This window comes from Ceratotherium simum, chromosome 6 (assembly GCF_057802395.1).
Source record: "Ceratotherium simum simum isolate JZ-2026a chromosome 6, ASM5780239v1, whole genome shotgun sequence".
Taxonomy (NCBI): domain Eukaryota; kingdom Metazoa; phylum Chordata; class Mammalia; order Perissodactyla; family Rhinocerotidae; genus Ceratotherium; species Ceratotherium simum.
The window spans coordinates 54,837,018-54,861,348 of NC_141905.1; the positions used below are offsets into that span (position 1 = coordinate 54,837,018).

A 24,331-nucleotide genomic window follows, 5' to 3' on the forward strand; every position below is an offset into this window, starting at 1 on the left:
ACCATCTGTATATCTTCTTTGGAGAAGTGTCTGTTCATTTCCTCTGCCCATTTTTTGATTGGGTTGTTTGTTTTTTGTTATTCAGTTGTGTGAGTTCTTTATATATTATGGAGATTAATCCCTTGTTAGATATATGGTTTGCAAGTATTTTTCCCCAGCTGGTGGGTTCCCTATTCCTTTTGATCCTGGTTTCATTTGCCTTGTAGAAGCTCTTGAACCTGATGAAGTCCCACTTGTTAATTTTTTCTTTTGTTTCCCTTGTCTGAGTAGACATGGAATTCAAAAAGATCCCTTTATGGCTGATGGCGAGTAGTGTACTACCTATATTTTTCTCCAGGAGTTTTACAGTTTCAGGTCTCACCTTCAGGTATTTGATCCATTTTGAGTTAATTTTTGTGTATGGCGAAAGAAGATGGTCTACTTTCATTCTTTTGCAAGTGGCTGTCCAGTTTTCCCAGCACCAATTATTGAAGAGACTTTCCTGTCTCCACTGTATGTCCTTAGCTCCTTTGTCAAAGATTAGCTGCCCATAGATATGAGGTTTTATTTCTGGACTTTCAGTTCTGTTCCATTGATCTGTGTGTCTGTTTTTGTACCAGTACCATGCTGTTTTAATTACTATTGCTTTGTAGTAAGTTTTAAGTCAGGGATTGTGATGCCTCCAGCCTTGTTCTTCTTTTTCAGGATTGCTTTAGCTATACGGGGTCTTTTGTTGCCCCATATGTTAGTATTCTTTGTTTTATTTCTGTGAAGAATGTCCTTGGGATTCTGATTGGGATTGCATTGAATCTGTAGTTTGCTTTAGGTAGTATGGACATTTTAACTATATTTATTCTTCCAATCCAAGTGCATGGAATATTTTTCCATTTCTTTATGTCATAATTTATTTCACTCAATAATGTCTTATAGTTTTCATTGTATAGGTCTTTCACTTCCTTGGTTAAATTTACTCCTAGATATTTTATTCTTTTTGTTACAATTGTAAATGGGATTGTCTTCTTGAGTTCTCTTTGTAAGTTCGTTGTTGGTATATAGAAATGCAACTGATTTCTCTAAGTTGATTTTGTACCCTGCCACTTGGCTGTAGTTGTTGATTATTTCTAATAGTTTTCCAATGGATTCTTTAGGGTGTTCTATATATAAGATCATGTCATTTGCAAACAGCGAGAGTTGCACTTCTTCGTTGCCTATTTGGATTCCTTTTATTCCTTTTTCTTGCCTAATTGCTCTGTACAGAACCTCCAGTACTGTGTTGAATAAGAGTGGTGGGAGTGGGCACCCTTGTCTTGTCCCTGTTTTCAGAGGGATGGCTCTAAGTTTTTCCCCATTGAGTATGATGTTGGCTGTGGGTTTGTCATATATGGCCTTTATTATGTTAAGGTACTTTCCTTCTATACCCGTTTTGTTGAGAGTTTTTATCATAAATGGATGTTGGATCTTGTCAAAAGCCTTCTCTGCATCTATTGAGATGATCATATGGTTTTTATTCCTCGTTTTGTTAATGTGATGTATCACATTGATTGATTTGTGGATGTTGAACCATCCCTGTGTCCCTGGTATAAATCTCATTTGATCATGGTGTATGATCTTTTTAATGTATTGCTGTATTCAGTTTGCCAATATTTTGTTGAGGATTTTTGCATCTACATTCATCAGGGTCTGTAGTTTTGGTCTGTAGTTTTCCTTCTTAGTATTGTCTTTCCCTGGCTTTGGTATCAGGGTGATGTTGGCCTCGTAGAATGTGTTGGGAAGTGTTCCATCTTCCTCTATTTTTTTGAATAGTTTGAGAAGGATAGGTATTAAATCTTCTTTTGATGTTTGGTAAAATTCTCCAGAGAAGCTGTCTGGTCCTGGACTTTTATTTTTTGGGAGGTTTTTGATTACTGTTTCAATCTCTTTACTTGTGATTGGTCTATTCAGGTTCTCTATTTCTTCTTGATTCAGTTTTGGGAGGTTGTATGAGTCTAGGAATTTATCCATTTCTTCTAGATTGTCCAATTTGTTGGCATATAGTTTTTCATAGTATTCTCTTATAATCTTTTGTATTTCTGTGGTATCTGTTCTAATTTCTCTTTTTTCCTTTCTAATTTTATTTATTTGAGACTTCTCTCTTTTTTTCTTGGTGAGTCTGGCTAGGGGTTTGTCAGTTTTGTTTATCTTCTCAAAGAACCAGCTCTTTGTTTCATTGATCCTTTCTACTGTTTTTTTAATTTCAATTTCATTTATTTCTGCTCTGATTTTTATTGTTTCCTTTCTTCTGCTGACTTCAGGCTTTTTTTATTCTTCTTTTTCTAATTCTGTTAGGCATAGTTTGAAGTTGCTTATTTGGGCTTTTTCTTCTTTGTTAAGGTGGCCTGTATTGCTATGAGTTTCCCTCTCAGGACCGCTTTTGCTGCATCCCATATGAGTTGGTACAGTGTATTTTCATTTTCATTTGTCTCCAGATATGCTTTGATTTCTCCTTTGATTTCGTCAGTGATCCATTAGTTGTTTAGTAGCACGTTGTTGAGTCTCCACAGCTTTGTCACTTTCCCAGTTTTTTCCTTGTAGTTGATTTCTAACTTCATGGCATTATGCTCTGAAAAGATGCTTGTTATGATTTCAGTCTTCTTAAATTTATATAAGCGTGCCTTGTTTCCCAACATATGGTCTATTCTTGAGAATGTTCCATGCGCACTTGAGAAGAATGTGTAATCTGCTGTGTTTGGATGGAGTGCTCTGTATATGTCTATTAAGTCCATCTCATCTAATTTTTTGTTTAGGTCCATTATTTCCTTATTTATTTTCTGTCTGGATGATCCGTCCATTGATGAGAGTGGGGTGTTAAGATCCCCTATTATTATTGTGTTGTTGTTAATATCTCCTTTAAGGTTTGTTAATAGTTGCTTTATGTAGCTTGGTGCTCCTGTATTGGGTGCATATATATTTAGAAATGATATGTCTTCTTGGTGGAGTGTCCCTTTTATCCTTATATATTGCCCCTCTTTGTTTCTCATTACCTGTTTTATCTTGAAGTCAACTTTGTCCGATATAAGTATGGCAACACCTGCTTTCTTTTGTTTGCCATTAGCTTGGAGTGTTGTCTTCCATCCTTTCACTCTAAGCCTGTGTTTGTCTTTAGAGCTGAGATGTGTTTCCTGGAGGCAGCATATTGTTGGGTCTTGTTTTTTAATCCATCCCACCACTCTGTGTCTTTTGATTGGAGAGTTCAGTCCGTTTACATTTAGGGTAATTATTGATATATGGGGGCTTGTTGTTGTTATTTTATCGCTCTTTTTCTGGTTCTTTGGTATTTCTTCTGTTTCTTGTCCTGTGTGTTTTGGACTACCAATTTAGTTTCGTAGTTCTGTATGGGGGTTCTCTTAGTTTTCTCTTTCTTTATCATGTGTGATTCTGTTCTGATTATTTGGTTAGTGGTTACCATGAGGTTTGTATAAAAAAGCTCATGGATGTGATAGTCCATTTTTTCATGGCCTCTTATTCCCTTAGACTAAGTTGATTCGATCCCTTTCCTCTTCCCCTTCTACGTTATTGTTGTCACATCTTATTGCTTCTTGTGTTGTGAGTTTGTGTTTAACATGATGAGGTTATATTTATGCTTGGTGCTTACCTTCCCTTGATCTTTGGTTTGATAGTTAAGTGTTTGCTAATCTATGTTGATAGAGGACTGCAATTTTTCTGGTTTTGTTGACCTATTTTCCTCCTTGTTCAAAACTTTGAATCCCCTTTCTCTTTTTTTCCTCGGGGATGAGGGCCTTCTTGAGCACTTCTTATAGTAGGGGTCTTGTGGCAATGAACTCCCTTAGCTTTTGTTTATCTGGGATAGTTATTATTTCTCCATCATATCTGAAGGATATTTTTGCTGGATAGAGTATTCTTGGCTGAAAGTGTTCGTACTTCAGAATTTTGAATATATCGTTCCACTCTTTCCTAGCCTGTAAAGTTTCTGTCGAGAAATCGGCTGAGAGCCTGATAGGAAATCCTTTGTATGTTATTTATTTATTTATTTTTTGTCTAGTTGCCCTTAATATTTTTTCTTTGTCATTGACTTTTGCCAGCTTTACTACTATATGCCTTGGCGAGGGTCTTTTTGTGTTGATTTATTTAGGAGATCTATTGATTTCATTCACTGGTATTTCCAGCTTCTTCCACAGGTTTGGGAAGTTCTCAGATATTATTTCTTTGAACAAGTTCTCTGCTCCTTTTTCTCTCTCTTCTCCCTCTGGAATAACTATAATCCTTGTGTTGGATTTCCTAATTGAGTCGGATATTTCTCGGAGAGTTTCTTCATTTCTTGTTAGTCTTAGTTCTCTTTCTACCTCCATCTGGAGCATTTCTGCATTGCTGTCCTCCATATTGCTAATTCTTTCCTCCATATTGTCAGCTCTGATGCTTTAAGTCTTCCAGATTTGTCTTTATCTCCTTTATTGTGTTTTTCATCTCTAAGATTTCTGATTGGTTTTTTTTTTTATAGTTTCAATCTCTTTTGTGAAGAAACGCCTGATTTCATTGAATTATCTGTCTATATTTTCTTGTATTTCATTAAGCTTTTTTATGATGGCTATTTTGAATTCTCTGTCATTTAGGTTATACATTTCTGTGCTTTCTGAGTTGACTTCTGAGTGCTTGTCATTTTCCTTTGGGTCTGGAGAATTAATATATTTTTGCATGGTGCCTGTCGGCGTTGGCTTACTTTTCCTCATAGTGAAAATATATGGTGGCAGTTTCCTCTTGCTGCCTCTGGGTGAGGGTCAAGAGCTGTGTATTCTGGCCCGCCTCAATCCACAGGCACTCTCATCGGCCCCTGGCTGATCTGAGGCATGGCTGAGTGGAGGCTGCTGGGGGGGAAGCATGGGAACAGCTGAAGCTGGAGCATGGGAACAGCTAGACTGGAGCACAGCTAGACTGAAGGAGTTGGGGCTCAGGTGCGGGTGGGTTGAAGCAGCTGCAGCTGAAGTGCTGCTGGGCCAAAGAAGCAGGAGCTAAAGCGCCGCTGGGCCGAAGGAGCTGGAACTGAAGTGTGCTGGGCCCAGGAAGGAAGAGCTGGAGCGCCGCTGGGCCAAAGAAGCTGGAACTGGACTGTACTGGACCAAAGAAGCTGGAACTGGAGTGCAGTGGGCCAAAGAAGCTGGAACTGGAGCGCCCTGGGCCAAAGAAGCTGGAACTGGAGTGCACTGAGCTGAAGAAGGAGGAGCTGGAGTGCCACTGGGCTGAAGAAGCTGGAACTGGAGTGTGCTGGGCCAGAGAAGCTAGAACCAGAGTGCACTGGGCCAAAGAAGCTGGAACTGGAGTGCGCTGGTCCGAAGAAGGAAGAGCTGGAGCACTGCTGGGCCAAAGAAGCTGGAACTCCTTCCATTTACTCTGGGGATTCCAGCACCTCAGTCCTCAGGTGTACAGCTGCCTGGGTGCCTCAGACATACCCTGTGTTGTGTGAATAGCTTCTGTTGGAATATGAATGTGCTTTTTGTTGTGTCTTAGAGGGGGAGAATTCAATGGGGGAAGCTCACTCTGCCATGATGCTGATGTCACTCTGTTTTTCAATATATTGGAGGAGATTTTTCAGGAATGGCTTTTAAAGACCATTATAAGATTTCTGTTAGTAAATGCCTCTTGGAATCAAAGAGTATTAGGAAAGGCACTTGGTTGCATTTTTAATTCATTTCTTTTCACTAGCAACACCAATAGTTGAAAGTGTCAAGAACTCACTTAGATAATTCTTTGAGGCCCTCACCTCTCTTCTTTCCCACATTGTTCTTCCTCTCTCCTTTCCTTCCTGATCGCTTGTGCTCTGGACCAGCCAATGGGCAATCCTGAGCACTCAAGCAATTGCTGATACTAAATGGAGCATCTCTTTGAGCTGTGGCCTGGCTTAGCTATGGGAATTTAATGGCTACCTGGCAACAATCAGATCGCAAACCAACACTGGTCCCCAGACCAACTTCGAGGTCTCTGGTCCACACAGCTCTGAAGAAGTGCTATCCTTTTCTTCTTCAAACCTATTAGACTGCGATTTTCATTCAGTCCTTCAGGTTTTCTTCAACCAACAGTCTAAAGCTAACTATAACCCTAATCTAACCCAACTTCCCCAAAGACAGCCTGGGGCTGCCCAAGAGGAAGTAGGTGGAAAATTAACGTTTATTGATGGGCCAGGCACTGCTGACGTATAAAATATACGTGTTTCATCCCAATGTTATAGATGTGGAAAGTGTAACTCAAGATTGGTAGTTTAGCCAGCTCATGGTCATGCAGGTAAGATTCAAGGAGTTGATCCCAATTATAGAACTGAAATTCCAATTTGAGTGGACCTGGTGAGTGGAGTGTGTGTATCTGGCAAAAGTTCAACACCATGTCACTGATACAACAGAGCTGCTGAACTTTGGTCGTCCTCTCTCATCAAAACATTTAAAAGCATTTCTTTCATGATCTTATGGAGTAGGTGATTTTATTTTTATCTTAGAGGAGAGGAGGTCAAACCCCAAAGTGGTTAAATGTTTGCCTGAAGTGCCAGGCCCCCCGTGTTTGACTGATTCTCTCTGTGAGAGTCCACATTTGCTCTTCTCTGAAAAGTTTACCCCACCTCTTTATTTGGCTAACTCCTCCTGGTCCTTCAAAACTCAGCTCAATCATCATGTTCTCCAGGAAACTCTCCCTGGCAGTCACCCTCACCTTGTCCCCACCATCTGATGTAGATGCTCTTCCTCTATGTTAACCCAGATTGTAGCTCTATTTGCACTGTATCTTAACTGATGATTTATTCACTTCTAAGGAAATCAAGGGCAAAATCCCTGCCTCATTTAATTTTGCACTCAAAAACTTGTTGAGTAAAGGAATGACCTGAGATGGAGCCAAGTCAGTGCTCCAGGGAGTCAGCTCTCTGTGATGCTGCTTGTTTCTGATTACAGCGGGAGGCAAAACAAAGACCTCAGCCTTCCAGAGACAAACTCAGAGAAAAGGGGCTCTTCCCAGAAGCCATGAATCTCTGCAGCCAGGGGACATCAGAAATTCAAATCCGTGGAGTTCCAGACTAGATAGCAAAGACAACAGCATAATCTATGGTGAAGAGCACAGGTTCTGGAGTCAGGCTTCATGGGTTTGAATCCTGACTCCATCATTTTCCAGCAGTTTGATCTTTGGCAAGTGACTTAGCTTTTTTATGCTTTGGTTGCTAATCTGTCAAATGTGTGTAATGATAGAACTTATCTGTATTAGTTATCTATTGCTGTGCAACAGATGAACCCAAAATTTAGTGCCTCAAAACAATAAACATTTATTATCTCACAGTTTTTGTGTGTCAGGAATTTGGGAGGGGATAAGCTGAGTGTTTTTGGCTCAGGGTCATTTGTGAGATTACAGTCAAGATGTAGACTGTGGCTGCAGTCATCTGAAGCCTTGACTGAGGTTGGAGGGTCCCCTTCCAAGATGGCTCACTCACATGGCTGTTGACAGGAGGCCTCAGTTCTTGCCACAGGGAACTCCCCTTTCAATGTGGCAGCTGACTTCTCCCAGAGCAAGAGCAACGAGGAATCCCCAGTGATATTTATGACCTATTCTCAGAAGTCACAGTTACTTCAGGGGAGGGGTATTAAGCTCCACCTTTTTTTTTTTTTTTTGAGGAAGGCTGGCCCTGTGCTAACATCTGTTGCCAATCTTCCTCTTTTTTCTTTTTCTCCCCAAAGCCCCAGTACATAGTTGTGTATCATAGTTGTAGAGTTGTAGCTCTTCTGTGTGGGATGCCACCTCAGCATGGGTTGATGAGCCATATGTCCTTGGCCAGGATCCGAACTGGTGAACCCCGGACTGCAGAAGCAGAACAGGCAAACTTAACTGGTATGCCACGAGGCCATCCCCCAAGCTCTACCTGTTGAAGAGAGGAACATCAAAGAATTTGTGGACATATTTTAAAACCATCTCACTATCTTGTAGAGATGAATGAGAATTACGTGAGATAATAATTGCGAAGTGCCTAGAATAGGACTTAAGCAGCACCAAAAATGTTTTCTGCCTCCCCTACCTTGAATTACCTTCCTCATGGGTGATAATGGTCAAATTAGCTGTCAGTTTGAAGGCTTTGGCTTGAAAACAGTTTCTAAAAAATAGAGCAAAGATATTGAAACCAATTTAGTGCCATAAGCCGTTACAGTTATCTGTAGTTCTTTTTTTAATTTATTTTCTTGAGGTAACATGGGTTTATAATATTATATAAATTTCGGGTGTCCATCATTATATTTCAACTTATGTATAAACTATATCGTGTTCACCACCAAAAGTCTAATTTCCATCCGTCACTGTACAAATGTGCCCCTTTACCGATTTCACCCTCCCCACGCCCCCTTCCCTCCTGGTGACCACCAATGTATTCCCTGTATCTATGTGTTTATTTGTTGTTGTTGTTTTATCTTCCACGTATGAGTGAAATCATATAGTATTTGGCTTTCTCCATCTGACTTATTTCGCTTAGCCTAATACCCTCTAGGTCCATCCATGTTGGTGCAAATGGCAAGATTTGGTCGTTTTTTATGGCTGAGTAGTTTTCCTTTGTGTATATACTGCACCTTCTTTGTCTACTTACCTGCTGATGGGCACTTACGTTGTTTCCAAGTCTTGGCTATTGAGAATAATGCTGCAATAAACATAGGGGTGCATATATCTTTTTGAGTTAGTGTTTTCATGTTCTTTGGATAAATACTCAGAAGTGGAATAGCTGGATCATATGGTAATTCTATTTTTAACATTTTTGAGAAATCTCCATACTGTTTTCCATAGTGGCTGCATCAGTTTGCATTCCCACCAGCAGTGTATGAGGGCTCCCTTTTCTCCACATCCTCTCCAACACTTGTTATTTCTTATCTTTTTAATAATAGCCATTCTGACGGGTGTGAGGTGGTATCTTACTGTGGTTTCGATTTGCATTTTCCTCACATTTAGTGATGTTGAATATCTTTTCCTGTGCCTGTTGGTCATCTGTATATCTTCTTTGGAAAAATATCTGTTCAGATCCTCTGCCCATTTTTAATTGGTCTGTACAGTTATTAACATGAAAAATTGTTCATGTTTTGAATTTTAAAAAGCAAGTATAGAACAGCATGTACAGTATGATCTGGTATTTGTATAATTATATACATATATCTCTCTCTGTATACTGATGCATAGGGAGCATTCTGGAAAGAGGTTCCTTAAAGTATTAATAGTGGTTATGTCTGGGTGGGGGGATTTGTGTTAAGTTTAAAAAAAATTTTTGTCGTTTGTGTTTTTATGCATTATTTGCATTGTTACACTAAGCATATATCTACAAAAATAATAGAGGCATTTTCCAAAGAAAATAAAAAGAAACCAAGTTGGAAGGAGGATGTGAAAGGTAGAAAGGGTCAGGATGTTGAACTAGGACATTGCTGCTTTGTGTGGGCTGATTTATTCCCTGCAAAGTATCTGATTGATAGGATGTCCTCTGATCCTTCAAGGTAGTTGTGAAAACCTGCATATGATGGGAGCAGGTGAGAATTTGTGATTGCGCTTGAGGGGATATATACGTAAGGGAAGAAGGGGTAGTTGATGACTCTTTGGGGAAAGTGGAAAAGGGAGAAGCAAAGGGAAGAGAAATATCTATAGACAGGGCAAATCTGGTGTTGACAGCAGAGCTTGAATGCTCATCAGTTTCTTTTGGAAGAGCATCTTTGCCTGAAAGGAATGGTATACTTGTGATGGGCACCCTATGAGCCCACAGTGCCTTGTACATGCTTTATAATTGCCCTTGCCACATTAGCTTGAAAATGGTTCACTTCTCCCTCTCTCTTAATAGACTTGCAAGCAGGTACTGGCTATCTATCTAGCCCATTGCACATTCCCACCATAGAGCAAGGTTCCATAATTTGGAGAATAAAGATAGGCTAAGTTATTTTTTTAAATAATGCCTTTCATAAATTGAAAATATTTTTGCCTACTGACATTCAGCTGAATAATTTCCTATTCATTTTAAACAGAAGGAGTTAAAAAAATTTATATTTTATGGGGAAAAACTGGAAACGCTGCCTAAAGATGCTTTTCAGAAGGTTTAAATCTACCATTTGTTTCCCATTTTTCATATCTGTTCTTTGTTCACCTTTTTATCTTTTTTTGCCTTTTTTATTATCTGAAATTTTTTTATGATTTTAATTTCTTGACTTATTATCTATATATATTTTTAAAGTGATTGCATTGGGACTTATAGTATACACCTTTAACTTATGACAGCCCTCGTTTATGTAATGCTATACCAATTCATTTAGAAAATAGTCTTATAATAATATACTTCCATTTCCCCTCTCTGGCCTTTGTGCTATTATTGTCATACATCTTACTTCTGCATTTGTTAGAAACCCCACAATACGTTATTATTGTTTTTGCTTTAAGTGGTCAACTATCCCAAGTGATTTAAAAAGTAAGAAAAAAATGTATTTACCCACATGTTTAGCATTTTCCATACCCTTTATTCCTTTGTGTAGATCCAGATTTCTATCTGGTATCATTTTCCTGCTTCCTAAAGGATTTCCTTTACCATTTCTTATGTGCATGTTTACTAGTGATGAATTCTTTCAGCTTTTGTATGTCCAAAAAGTCTTTATTTCATTTTTGTTTTCAAAAGATACTTTTGCTGGGTATAGAATTCTAAGTTGGCAGTGTTTCACCTTCAGTACTTTGAAGATTTACTCCACTCTCTTCTGGTTCACATTGTTTCTCATGAGAAGCCTGCTTTCATCCTTATCTTTGCTCCTCTCTACTTAATGTGTCTTCTTTCTTTATCTTCCTTGGCCTTACTAAACTCGCAGCCTTCTCTCTAAATCAGTCACACCTGATTCAAGTAGAACACAATGGTGTTCTACTTGAATTCCCCTTCCCTCCTCTGTAGCCTAGAAATTCTCAAGCTGTAAGCTAGGGCATTTATAGAGCTCACCTCATTTGGTTTTTTCTTCTTTCGGGGATCACTGTTCTGTGTTGTCTGTTGTTCAATATTAGAAACCCACTATTTATTATTATTTTTGTGTGTGTGAGGAAGATTGGCCCTGACCTAACATCTGTTGCCAATCGTCCTCTTTTTGCTTGAGGAAGATTGTCCCCGAGCTAACATCTGTGCCAGTCTTCCTCTATTTTGTATATGGGATGCCGCCACAGCATGGCTTGATGAGCAGTATGTGGGTCTGTACCTGGGATCCAAACCTGTGAATCTGGGCCACCGAAGTGGCCAAGACTTAACCGCTATGCCACCAGGCCAGCCCCATATTTCATTTTTTTTTTTTCTGCTTTTTTTTCCAGTTGTTTAAGGCAGGGGGGTAAATGTGGTTTCTATTACTCCATTTTGGCTATAAGCACAACTTCTGAAATATTAAATCAGAGAAATAAATACCTAAGACATTAAAACTACCTTCTTTTTTTTTTTTAAAGATTTTATTTATTCATTTTTTTCCCCCCAAAGCCCCAGTAGATAGTTGCATGTCATAGGTTCACATCCTTCTAGTTGCTGTACGTGGGACTCGGCCTCGCGTTGTACGGAGAAGTGGTGCCTCGGGGCGCGCCCGGGATCCGAACCCGGGCCGCCAGCATCAGAGCGCGCGCACTTAACCACTAAGCCACGGAGCCGGCCCTAAAACTACCTTCTGATTGGAAAACTCATTCCTCAAAATTGGTTCATATTTTGCATTAGCTTAGAATTATGATTTCATTTTTAAAAATTCATTTAGTGCCACAGTGTTTGACATTATCCTTTTTCTTGCAGGAAACATTCAAACTGGATTTTTAAATCATTTTAGATCAGTGATGGATCAGAAGTTGCAGAATGCAATCTCAAATAAAAGTCTTCGAAAGAATTGCTTCAAATAACAGGAAAGAAAATTGATCTACCACTTTAAAATCCTTGTCTAGAAAAACATATTGCACATAATAGGAAATTATAACTGGGGAAATTTATTTGGCTCTCACTATACCTGAATGAAAGGAATTGTCACTTGGTTTCTCAGAAGACTTGTATATCTGAGATTATTTTAATAATCAGTCATTTTATAAAAATCTTGACATGATCACCAGGGAGGAGAAACAGAGCAATAGCTAAAACCTGTGTGTTGGTCAAGATGACTTCTGAAGAAATGGCAGCTTCTGTTCTCATACCTGTGACTCAGAGAAAAGTGATATCTGCTCAGGGGACCGTAGATGAAAGTAGTGAAAAGGTCTCAGACATCAGTGTTCCAAAGGCACATCCTGTCAGGCAGAGCGGGCCGACTTCTCATACCATCTCACAACTGAACACACTTAAAGAAGACTCTTCTGGAAGCAACTTGCCCAAGATTCTCTCAATAGCAAGGGAGAAAATAAAGAGTGATGAGAACAGTAATGAAAAGTGCTGGGAGAAAACCATGCCAGATTCTGTGAAAAACCTTAACATTAACTGCAACAACATGTTGAAAAACCATCAGCATGGCCTTCCTCAGAGCCAGTTTTATGAAACTTGTGATTCTGTCACAGAGGAAGGCTTGTGTTTGGAAACTGGAATCCCTTCTTCACTGGAAAGAAAGGTGATCCCTGGAATTCAACTGGAAATAGACGGACCTCCCATGGGCATTAATCCCTTAGGAAACCAATCGGTGATCATGCAGACCAGCAGGGCACACCCTGACAGCAACATGGCAGTATTTCACTTTCATTATGAAGTTGACAGAAGAATGTCAGACACTTTCTGTACCCTATCTGATAACTTGATTTTGGATGGTTGTGGAAACTGTGTACCTCTGCCTGGTGTTGGTGGAGAGCAAAAGAAAAATTACATGGCATACACTTGTAAACTGATGGAATTGGCAAAAAACTGTGATAATAAGAATGGGCAGCTGCAGTGTGATCATCGTGACACCTTAAATGACAAATACCTGTGCTTTGAAGATTCTAGCCAGAAGGCCAATGTGGTATGTTCTAGTGACAGCTTTTACAAGGAGGATTTTACTGACAGTCCTCCTGCCAAGACTTTTCTGAGCCATTTTGAGGACTTTCCTGATAATTGTGAAGATGTAGAAGAAGATTTTTTCAAAAACAAAAAGGAGCGGTCCACTTTGTTAGTGAGGAGATTTTGTAAAAATGACAGGGAAGTTAAGAAATCTGTGTACACCGGGACAAGGGCAATTGTGAGAACTCTGCCTTCTGGTCACATTGGGCTGGGAGCTTGGAGTTACATTGATCAAAAGAGAAATGGTCTCTTAATGCCTTGTGGGAGAGTAATGGAACGGCTGTCAACAGTGGTGACTGGGCAAGATGGGAGCCGATGTCTGTCACAAACCCAGTGGTATCCGGTAAGAGTTAAAGTCTCTTTTGATCATTTCTTTAAACATGATCTTTTAAAATCCAATTTCTGTTGTCTTCATTCATGGAAAATTTTAAGTTCTGTGAAATTATGATTCTTAGAGGAAGCATTTGTAGTTATTGGACTCTGGTAGACCTAACAGATACTCCAATTGATAGCTGTCAAGATTGAGTTAACTCTGCAACAATATAAATAACAAAATACACATACATATGCCATCAGGAGTGGAGAAATTAAGGAGATTGTCTGGTCACTGTATGTGGGATTACAAGACAGACTCTTGGTAGTGGGAATATGGCTTCATCAACTGATTATCTAGTGTCCTTTGATTCCTAGATAGATCCCTAGATTATCTAGTGTCCTTTGGGGGTACATACCTCTGTCCTCTTCTACCGTGTAGCTCATTGTTGTTTTTAGGTTGCAAGGCTTAAAGGAACTTAAATCTTGGGCCGGCCCTGTGGCTTAGCGGTTAAGTGCACGCGCTCTGCTGCTGGCAACCCGGGTTCGGATCCCGGGCGCGCACCGCTTCTCCGGCCATGCTGGGGCCAGGTCCCACATACAGCAACTGGAAGGATGTGCAGCTATGACATACAACTATCTACTGGGGCTTTGGGGGGAAAAATAAATAAATAAAATCTTAAAAAAAAAAAAAAAGGAACTTAAATCTGGTTTCCTCCATTTTCCAACCAGTGCTCCCAGTTTCTTTCCTTTTAACCTTTTTTGTGCCGTGGACCCCTTTGGCAGTTTGGTGAAGCCTGTGGACTCAGAAGAATGCTTTAAAAATGCATCAAATGAAATACAAAGCATTATAAAGGACACAGGTTATGTGGATATATATATCAAGATATTTTTTGAAATTGTGATTAGCAGGGCTGATGCTTCTTCATTAACGTACTGACTAATGGCATCCAACAATGAGATGACTACCATAATTTCTAAGTGGTGATGAATGTAAGTAGGGAATGGTTTGCCTGGGATTTTCCCAGTTTTAGCACTACAAGTCTCGTGTCCTGGGAAACCCCTCAGTCTCGGGCAAACCAGGGCACTGTGTCACCCTAAATATAAATACTATTTCAGAGTCTCTACCATGGCTGTAATATATGGAAATGTCTGTCGCCCCTATTCATTGTTGAAGGAAATGCTAAATTTCTATTTGAGATTAATAAAAATATTTTTTTTCATCCAAATTTCTGGGCTCTTTGAATTCTATCCATAGTCCCCGCTCTTTAAGATTCCTGCTCTAGAAATACACACGATCAGGCCGCCCACTCTTGGACCTGATCTTTGCATCTGAAGCCAGCACTATGTGTCCTCTTGGTTTTTTCTTCTCCTGGCTAAACAGCCCTGCTTCCTTCAACTGTGCTTTGTGGGGAACTATTGCTAAAACTCTCACATTCCAGTTTTTCACAATTCCTTAAAACCTGGCCCTATAAATAAACTCCCAGTCTAGAAAAACATCCTTTTTATTGAGATATAACTAGTGTATTTTTACTTTCCTCATCATCAATCATGGTAGCTATAATTTACTGAGCATTTTACATGTACCAGGCATTGGGCCAGAAAATTTACATACTTGGTTTCGTGCAGGCACCTCAACTACCCTCTGATATTGGTATGATTATTAATCCCATTGTATTGCTAAGAAAACAGAGTCTCAAGGAAGTCATGTAGTTTGTCCAAGGTCACTTAGATAGTAAGGGGTATAGCTAGGATTATAATCCAGGCAGCCCATACTCTTAGTTTCTTAAGATCTAGAAAGAAATAAGATTTAGAGTAAGCTTTTAAAGGAACAGAAGAATTCTGTTCATTTCAGTGTCTGTTTTTTGTGTGTGTGAGGGAGATTAGCCCTGAGCTAACATCTGTACCCATCTTCCTCTATTTTATATGTGGGACGCCTGCTACATTGTGCTTTGATGAGCAGCGCATAGGTCTGCGCCCAGGATCCAGGCCTGCAAACCCTGGGCCGGGCCGCCGAAGCAGAGTGTGTGAACTTAACCGCTATGCCACCGGGCCGGACCCAACAGTATCTGTTGATTGAGTAGCCTCACTCACTGATGCGTGTGGTATCTCAGACGTGGCCGTGTTCAATAAGGTGGTTCTAACCATGGTTACGTGTTAGAATTACAGTGTCCACGTCCCACCACAGACCCTCTGAATCAGAATCACTAGGGTAGGGCACAGCATGAATATCTTTTTCAAAGTTCCCCTTGGCGATTCTCTGATTCTATGGAGTTGAGAAACACTAACTTAAACTGGAACCAGGAACTTAAACTGAGCTCTTTGCTTTTTGGGCAGGACATTTCAGGAATATTCGCTCTTTCCCAAAGACCTTGATGCTGCTTGGGCTCTCAGGAGTGTGAGGGCAGACCTGGGATCCTGCCTGAAACGTGACCCTGCAGCCCTTCTCTCTTACATTCGACCGGCCGTTCACCCTAGCAGTGTCACGGATTTCTTTTTGAATCTTTACCTGAGTCCTCGTGAAACCTGACTCAGGAAGTGGCGTCAGCTATCCATATGCTCCCCAGCTCTTCTGACTGAATTTTCTCCAGTGGGGAGAAAGGAGCCCATCACAGGCGTGGGTGTCCTGCCTGCACTATGATGGCATGTCCAGTACCTTCCCCCACCGTGAAACTGCTACTGACAGCAACATGTCCTCCCACTTAAAAATGCAGTGATTTTTAAATTCATGTACATTTGAAATTGAAGATTAAGAACACAACAACAATTTAAATATAGCAAAGTGAATGGAAGTAGCTTGCTTGAGAATGATTATCACAGTTCCCCACACACTTATACAGGCATGAGGGTCGTGAATCTGGAGTAAATTTCAGAATAACTTTTGGCATGCCTGTACTCATTTCTCCTGTTTCTGGAGCCCTGCTGTTGCTGCTGCTTCTGAGAATCTTCACAGGTCCCTAGCTCAAACCTGCCCCTTTTTGCCAGTCAGAGGCCCTGGAGTGGGTAATTTCCAATGAAAAGAACTGAAAGGATGATGCAAATCGTTTCCTCCCTGCTTCCTAGTCTCTGGAGGCTGGGTGGAATTGCCACACCACTGTCACGGTGAACTCCAGGAACTTCTCTTTCCTCTCTGGCTGGGTTTCCAGGAGGCTGTGGGCATTTTTATTAACCCTTAAGATGAAGCTGGGGGACGGGCTGACTGTCCTCCTCTCCTTTCTTAATGGAGATTTCTGAAAGGGAGAGTCCTTTTTGAACATTTAAACCACAGCATGGCAGGAATGAATCAGTATTTTCTGAAGTATGGTCTTCTGTCTTTATGTCATTTTTTAGTTCAAAGTATGCTGGAAATCCTTTTCAAAAGTTGCACAGATAAATTATAGCCACTTCTCCCCCAGCTCCTATAAATTGCTTCCTTCACCTAAAAAAGGCAAACCCTAATGCTATTCTCCTGTTCCTGTTTTCTGATTATTTCACGTGTCCATCCCGGTTCCCTAGTCAGATTGTAAATTTATTAAGGGCAAGAAATGACCCTACCGTTTTTCGACTTTCCATAATGCAAGCATAATACTAAGTATATAGGAAACAGGACAATGTCAGGCTTAGAAACAGGGTCTCTGGAGTCAGTAGGCCTGAACTGAAATTGACTTTGACTCCACCACTTACTGGAGGTGTGACTTTGGGCAATTTGTTTAATATCTGTCCCCCATTCCTTATGTGTAAACTGGGAGTAATGGTGTTATTGGGGAATTAAATGAAATGCCACTGTAAAGTCGTCAGCACGGTGCCTGGTGAGGAGTGAGTGCCACTCTTTTCACTCTGGCCATTTATTACATGCTTTGTTGTGAACGTGTCCCCACCTCCTTCTGCTCTTTGGTAGCTTCTTACCCGGAGAAGTTTACAGTGGTATGAATTTGAATGTATGTCCCTCAGTCTATGTTGTGGTAGCTTGAACAATCCTTCCCACGCATTTAAAGTATGTGTTATTGTCCATTTAGTTCCTTTGCCTCACGTTAAAAATTTTTTTCTTGTATGCCTTCGTCGAAATGCCCCAACTAATTTATATTTGCACAGGTGGGCAGAGGCAAATGGATTTCAATGGGAGACATTAATGAGGATTAATGCTTGCTGACTGACTAACCATATTGGTATCCTCCTCCCTCTGCTTGTAAAAAATTAAAACCCTACTCCTTATCCAGTTACAGCCACACTCCCTCTCTCCTGCTTTCGATTTATTGGCTCAATAAGACAGCATATTTTGGCTAAAGTCTCCAGGTTAAAAGCTGGTTATGGGTGTTTTTCCTTTCAAAAAAATCCTCTTCCTGCCTGAATTTTGGGGAGTTTAGGTACCTAGAGTTATTCTGAATATGAAGTACAAGAAGTTCCTGCCTCTGCTGGCATCATTCACATAACCTGAATTCCGTGTACAGTGAGTGATGGAACGTGGAGAAAGCGAGGGTGACCAGGGCGGACGGTCCACCAGCTCCTGTATTATCACTTCATTTATTTCCCTGCCTTGATCCACGAGAGGATTTACCGTACAAGAATATGTATGGCAAAATAGAAAAAATGAAGTTTTGTTTTTAAAAAATCAGACTAGAAAAGCTAAATTTAAAAGGAAAGTCAAAACCAGCTTCTATGTTGCTAGTTCTTTTCTTCCTTCTAAAATGTGTCTTTCTTCACATTTTATTCTACTCTCTAGCAGAGAAAATTAAACTTGAGAGGCAATGAAAATTTTTTGTGTTTAACATAAATACCTTTGTCGGTGTATATGTCCTTGATTCTATATTTTCTGTGTTATATGCTAAGTGACCTCCCGATAATAAATTCATCTTCTAAGTTGTAGCTTTTATGGATGATCAAATATCCGTTGAGCCCTGCTGTCCAGTGTTGTGATTGATGGCTGTTGAAATAGCAACATGTCTTGTTTTCTTGTCTGGAAATTTGGTCTCCCTGCAGCTTGGGTACAATTTGGACCTTGAAATAATTAAAATTTCACAGGGTGTGCAGGCTCAGCTGAAAGCCTGTGCTTGGTGACGTGCCAGGCCTCCTCTTCCATTACTAAGGGTATGTCAGGTTCATGACATGGGTATAGGACGATATTGGCCCCTTCCTGCTGAAAACAGTGAAAGGGAATCCAGCTCCCACACTAAACTCCTGTACAGTTTAGTCACATCTAGTGCATCAGTGGAAAATGTGACGAGCTGTCAGAGGCCAGCGCTGTGATGATTGGATGACCTTCCCTTATTAGCTGCATTGAGACAGTGTACGATAAATTAACTTCCACATCTCTGTAGTTACACCAGCTCTTTGGCTAGGATGTGGCAAAAAATGGAATGAAAAACACTGACCCTGGGCTCTAGTTTAAGGTGAATGTATTCATGGCCACTGTTTTTCTCATGGTAGCTTTGGGACAGTATCAACATTAGGATTTTTTTTTCCTTTTCCCCAGATGTCCTACATAGCAGGTGGAGAGGCCCCATCCCTGGAAATGGGCCATGGTTAGAACGTGACCTGAAAAGAATCAGAACCCATGGGCAAGGATAGACCATCAGATGGAGCCCTGATCTGAGCCACACCCTGCATTTTTACACAATAGGGATTCAGGCTGCCCATAGAATGACCTCCCTGTGGTCACAAGCGCTAAGAGTGTCCCTCTCCCCTTGATCCCCTCCCTGAGTGCTGATTCAAGTACAGCAGTCCCCCTGGGGCTTGTAGGCCTCCTGGAGTGGTACAGAGGTTTCTTTCCTGGTGACCAAATGATTCAGCATTCAAGGATTGAAGCATCATTGGGGGTGAGGGGTGACCATCCCCTGACCCCTCCATGACTAGAATAACTTGTGGCTCAGACAGGGCCCTCCCTGAAAAGCTATTCTCAGACAATAGTGCTGGGGTCATTTTCTGGCCCTGAAGAGCCCATGACATCCAATATGGTGCCAGCGGTTCTTTGTTCTAGTGGCTGGCCTGGACACATTCAGAGTCTCAGATTAAATGTGGGTTCTGCAGAGCTCAGGCATCCAAACCCCTAACCCCGACACTCGGCCCTTGAACCCTAGCCCCTTCCCTCTCATTTAGGCCATCCCTCCTCAAGCCCTCCGAAAGAGCTTAGCAGAAAACCACCTCAACCTTCAGCAGCACAAAGACATGATCACTTTCGAGTGTGAGGGGAGCCCATACTCTGAAACCCAATCGCGGCTCTCCTTAGAGGGCAAGAGAAATGCTTTGATTTCTTTTTTCTTTTCTTTTTTTTTTACAGCTTTATTGAGATATAATTCACATACCATACAGTTCACCTGTTTAAAGTATGTAATTTAGTGGTTTTGGGTATATACACTGATATGTGCAACCATCACCACAATTTTAGAACATTTTCATCACCTTGAAAAGAAACCCTATACCCTTTAGAGGTCACCCTCTATTCCCCACAGCCCTTCCTCCTCTGCCAGCCCTGAGCATCCACTAATCTACTTTCTGTGTCTATAGATTTCCCTGTTCTAGGCTTTATATGAATGTACTCATATAGTATGTGGTCTTTTTGACTAGCTTCTTTCACTTAGCATAATATTTTCAAGGTTTGAGGTTCATCTGTATTGTAGCATGTATTGGTACTTTGTTACTTTGTACTGCTGAATAATATTCCATTGTATGAATATACCACATTTTATTTATCCAGTCATCAATTGCTGGACATTGAGTGGTTTCTACTTTTTGGCTGTTATGAATAATGCTGCTATAAACATTCGTGTACAAGTTTTTGTGTGGACGTATGTTTTCATTTCTTTTGGGTGTATAGCTAGGAGTGGAATTGCGCAGTTATATGATTGTGTTTAACCTTTTCAGGAACTGCCAGGCTGTTTTCCAAAGCAGCTGCATTTTACATTCCCACCAGTGGTGTGTGAGGGTTCCGGTTCTCCACATTCTGACCAACGTTTCTTAGTGTCCATCTTTTTGCTTATAACCATCCTAGTGGGTATAAATTGCTATCTCATTGTATTGCATTTTCCTGGTGGCTAATGATGTTGAATATCTTTCATGTGCTTTTTGGTCATTTGTATATCTTTGGAGAAATGCCTATGCAAATCCTTTGTTCTTTTTTTAATTGGGTTGTTTTCTTATTATTGGGTTCTTTGTATATTCTGGATAGAAGTCCATTATCAGATACATGATTTACAATAAATATCTGGATATAGGTATAGGTGTAGGTATAGTGAGTGAAAGTCAAGAGAATGGCAAAGAAGGTTTACAATTTTAATGCACAGGGAAACTTGTTAAACATTTTCTTTGGACCTTGATCTCGTTCTCAGTTTTTCTCACATTAAACCCACCAGCAACAACTTTCAAGTAAAATTTTTTATCTTCCTTCTCCCCCAAATTCTCTCCAAAATCCAATCTGCATAGTTTCTCCCTCCTCTTCTGCCTAAACTTTTTAGTATATAGGTCGTTTTTCTTATTATCCAAATTCTGCACTCCAGAGCAATGCCTGGGAACCACATTGTCATCTGCAAACTTGTGCATCACAAGGAAGGCATCCAAGGCAGAGTTGGTTGAGGAGGAGGTCACCACTTCACAGTAATGTACTCCATTATGCACAGGTGCAGCCCATCAAGGCCTAGGGTGAGACAAGCAGGTGCCTAGGTGCAAAATTTTAGGAGGCTCACTCTCGGATCCTCGCAAGAGCCTACCCTCTGCTAATTAGCAAGTGCCTCCTTAAATTTTGAGCCCTAGACACCTCACTTGGTGTCCCTAGTCCCAGCCTTGAGTATGAAGGTCTAAGAGAATCTATGGTTTAGAAATGCATCTCCTGTTCCTAGTTCAGGAATGGCCTTGACTAAACTCCCATATACCTTAATACTACAGATATTCTTAATATATAAGCTAAAAATGTTTCCTCATTCTTAAAGGGTTCAAAAAAATCAAAAGAAGAAGAATATTTCATGACGTGAAAATTATATGAAATTTAAATTTCAGTATTCACAAGTGAAGGTTGTTGGAACATAGCCACAGTCATTCCTTTATATATTTTCTATAGCTCCTTTCTCCCTCTAACAGCAGAGTCGAGTAGCTGCAATCAAGACTGTATGGCCTGTGGCTACTAAAATATTTATTATCTGGTCCTTTACAGCAAAAGTTTGTCTACTCCTGGCTTAGAACACCCCTCTCTACCTAGCTAATTCCTACTCATCCTCAGTCCTAAACTTAGATTTCACATCCACTCCATGGTCTTCCCTGCCAGCCCCCTTCCCCACCATGGACCCCAGTCCGGATTTTCTGACAGTCGGTACTCAATACATATTTCTTGAATGACTCCCTGAATTATAAATGAAGAAAGGCAGTTTCCACCCAGTGCTGATGTTTCCCTCTCTCCTTCCCCAGACCCAGTGCAGGCTTGTTAGCTGTCCTCCTCCTGACCCTCAGAGCTTGGAACCAGTTTCTTTGTGCAATACCTAGGACAGAATCAGAATTTTCCATTGATATTCAAAAGGGTCTGTTTCAGTCCTATGAATCCAGAGACCCATGCTTGTCACCTCCACAGACTTGGCCTTAAAGACAAAGACGAGACGTGTTTGGACCTCCTTGCCCCTGGTGCCCCACTTCAACTGGCTGTAAAAACCCTTGGGAAAGTTTCCAAACGTTTTGTGTTTATAAAGGGGCACCTGAGACTGCTGTGATCTGCAATGGGGCAGGGAGGAAAGAAAGGCCCCTTCTCTCAAGATCCCGGAGCTCAGTCCCTGCCCTTCAGAACCTAGTCCTTACAGGCAGAGATTTCCACCATGAACCACAGGGAATCTAGCTTCTGTTTCTCAATAGTGATCGGGGTGGGGTTGGTGGTAAAATGGATAGGGACAGCATGCTGTGTTTGTTAGTTGGGGAGATCATTCTTGGAGTTTGGCCACTTCCTTCAAACCATCTGACCCCCAATACTCTCAATAATAGATCTGAGGCAGCATTCTAACCCCCGCAAGAAAAACACCCAAGTACCAATCCCTGCTCTGCCATTAACTGGTTATGTGACCTTAAGCAGGACGCTTTAGGGCCTACGATTTTAGTTCCTTCGGGTGTAAAAGAAAGTGAGGGCAGACGTATTCATTGCCTGCTGTGTGTCAGACACTGTGTATATAATTTGCATATATTAACTTGATGAATTGTAAGTTACACGTTTCCTCTTAACTCTAAAAGCCCAGCAGTCTATGACTTCCTGTTTTAAGTCCTGACCCTGGATTTTGGGTTGAGTGAATATTCTACCTCCCCAGCAGTACCTGCTGGAGGTTTGATTTGGAGAGAACCTTGTCACTCCTCCAGCCCTGGGAGAGACACTCCTTTATCACTGGCTAAGCCCTGAAGTGCCTGCAGCAGTAAAACGGCAAGCACTTAGTGGACTTGCACTGTGTGCCAGGCATTGTGCTTCCCAGACATCTCTTCCCTGCTTTCATTCTCATGGCAGCTGTCTCCGAGATTGACATTGTGAACACCTCCATTTCATGCTCGTTAATCAGCAACGTGACCACGGTCACACAGCATCAGGACTCGAACCCGGGTCTGGCTACCTCTCAAGCCCGTGCTCATAACCACTCCTCAGAAGTTCCTTTGGAAGTTTCTGATGTAACTCACCCCTATAACTTGGCAGAGGTTCTGTTCTCTTATTAAATGTGCAAATGTTGAGCTGCATGAGTCCTGGAGCTGTTTCTGTCTTCAGATGGGAGCTGGGTGTGACCTTTGGATGAAATGGAAGACGTGGGGAACAATACCAGTTCTTAATGTGAGGGGTGTGTTGGCTATTGAAATGGCTAAGATTTATTTTTATGACTCAGCCTGCTAGGGGGAGGAAACCAAGCCCGAAGGTTTGAATTTTTTACTGAATTGCTGTAATTTAGGAGTACATTTTAAAAGTTTTATAAGTAAGTAAGCAAGAACAAAGTCCAAAGCAAACTGCACATCTGACTCAGAATCTATAGCTTATTCACGATCATGCTGAAATGACCGAAACTAGTGGGAACATAATTTAGTATTTTTCCATTTTAATTTAAAGTTTTCTGTGATCCTCAAGGGTTCTGACCAACTGAACTGAGGATGAAAAACATTACTCAGTAACATTTCTTTCCATAGTCACACCATTAAAATGAAGTGTTCACCTACTTCACAAGGTTGTAAGGCTGGAGAAAAAATTAAACTGGTTGTGTATTCAAATGCTTGGCAAACATTATTAAATGTTCCTACAATTATAACTTTTCTCGTCTTACTCCATGCTCTGAGGATTCAGAGTAAGGTACCTGGGGAAAAAGGAGGCTCAGAAACCACTGCGGAGGCAGCAAAACAAAACCAGAGTCAGCTGTTTCCTTTCATAAATGCTGCAAGCATAGAGTGTAACCTGCTCGCTGAAACCCGACCCTTTGGTTTCCCTTTCGTGACGCTGGCTTAGTTTTAATAACTTCATTTTCAACTTGAGATTAGGTAACTTTTATCACCGACACCTAGTTTGTCTTATCCCTGTGTTTTAACAGAATAAGAAATCAGTTTGTCAGTAGATCATGTTGAGTAGCCTAGCTTCAGAAAGATTTAGCACCAAATTATAAACGGTGACACTTTAATAGTGAGTGTGGATGTGTCTTGAGAGCCAGCATGTGGGAGTTTGGCAGTTGGAAAGCCCCATGGCTTCAGTTTTTCCAGATTGTGTACCCTTCCATCAAATAGTAATTTCTTAGCCTTGAAAAACTCGTTTCTAGAAAATGGGAAAAGTTCATTTGAGTTCTAAATTGGTGAATCTAAAACTTGTTTATTAGCAAATGCGTTATTTTTCTCCTTAATGAGGCCAAGAAAATGGTCTCAGGCCCTGGATGGACCAGCCAGTTCTCCTTTTGATGGCCACAAACCAAATAAGGGCACTGTGAGGATGGTGTGACTCTGGCATGACTGATATTTTGTGAGGGTAATGTCATTATCGTGGCGACCATATTTTCCAAATAAAAAGTTGGGAACTTTTTATTGAGAGGAGAGAGGGGCAGAATATTTGAAATTGAGACTGACCCAGGAAATCCAGAATGAACGATCTTGGTAGCTCTTGAT

The 24,331-nt window shown here is 40.9% G+C and overlaps 1 protein-coding gene across 2 annotated transcripts in view; it reads left to right on the plus strand.

Moving 5' to 3' along the window:
* PLCE1 (phospholipase C epsilon 1) overlaps nucleotides 1-24,331 on the plus strand; it is a 325,603-nt gene that overhangs the window by 32,994 nt on the left and 268,278 nt on the right. For both annotated transcript variants that reach the window (XM_087432292.1, XM_087432293.1), the window contains exon 2: nucleotides 11,747-13,304. In XM_087432292.1, the coding sequence (XP_087288418.1) occupies nucleotides 12,099-13,304 (1,206 nt within the window). In that variant the 5' untranslated portion in view covers nucleotides 11,747-12,098. The remainder of the gene's footprint in view (nucleotides 1-11,746; nucleotides 13,305-24,331) is intronic.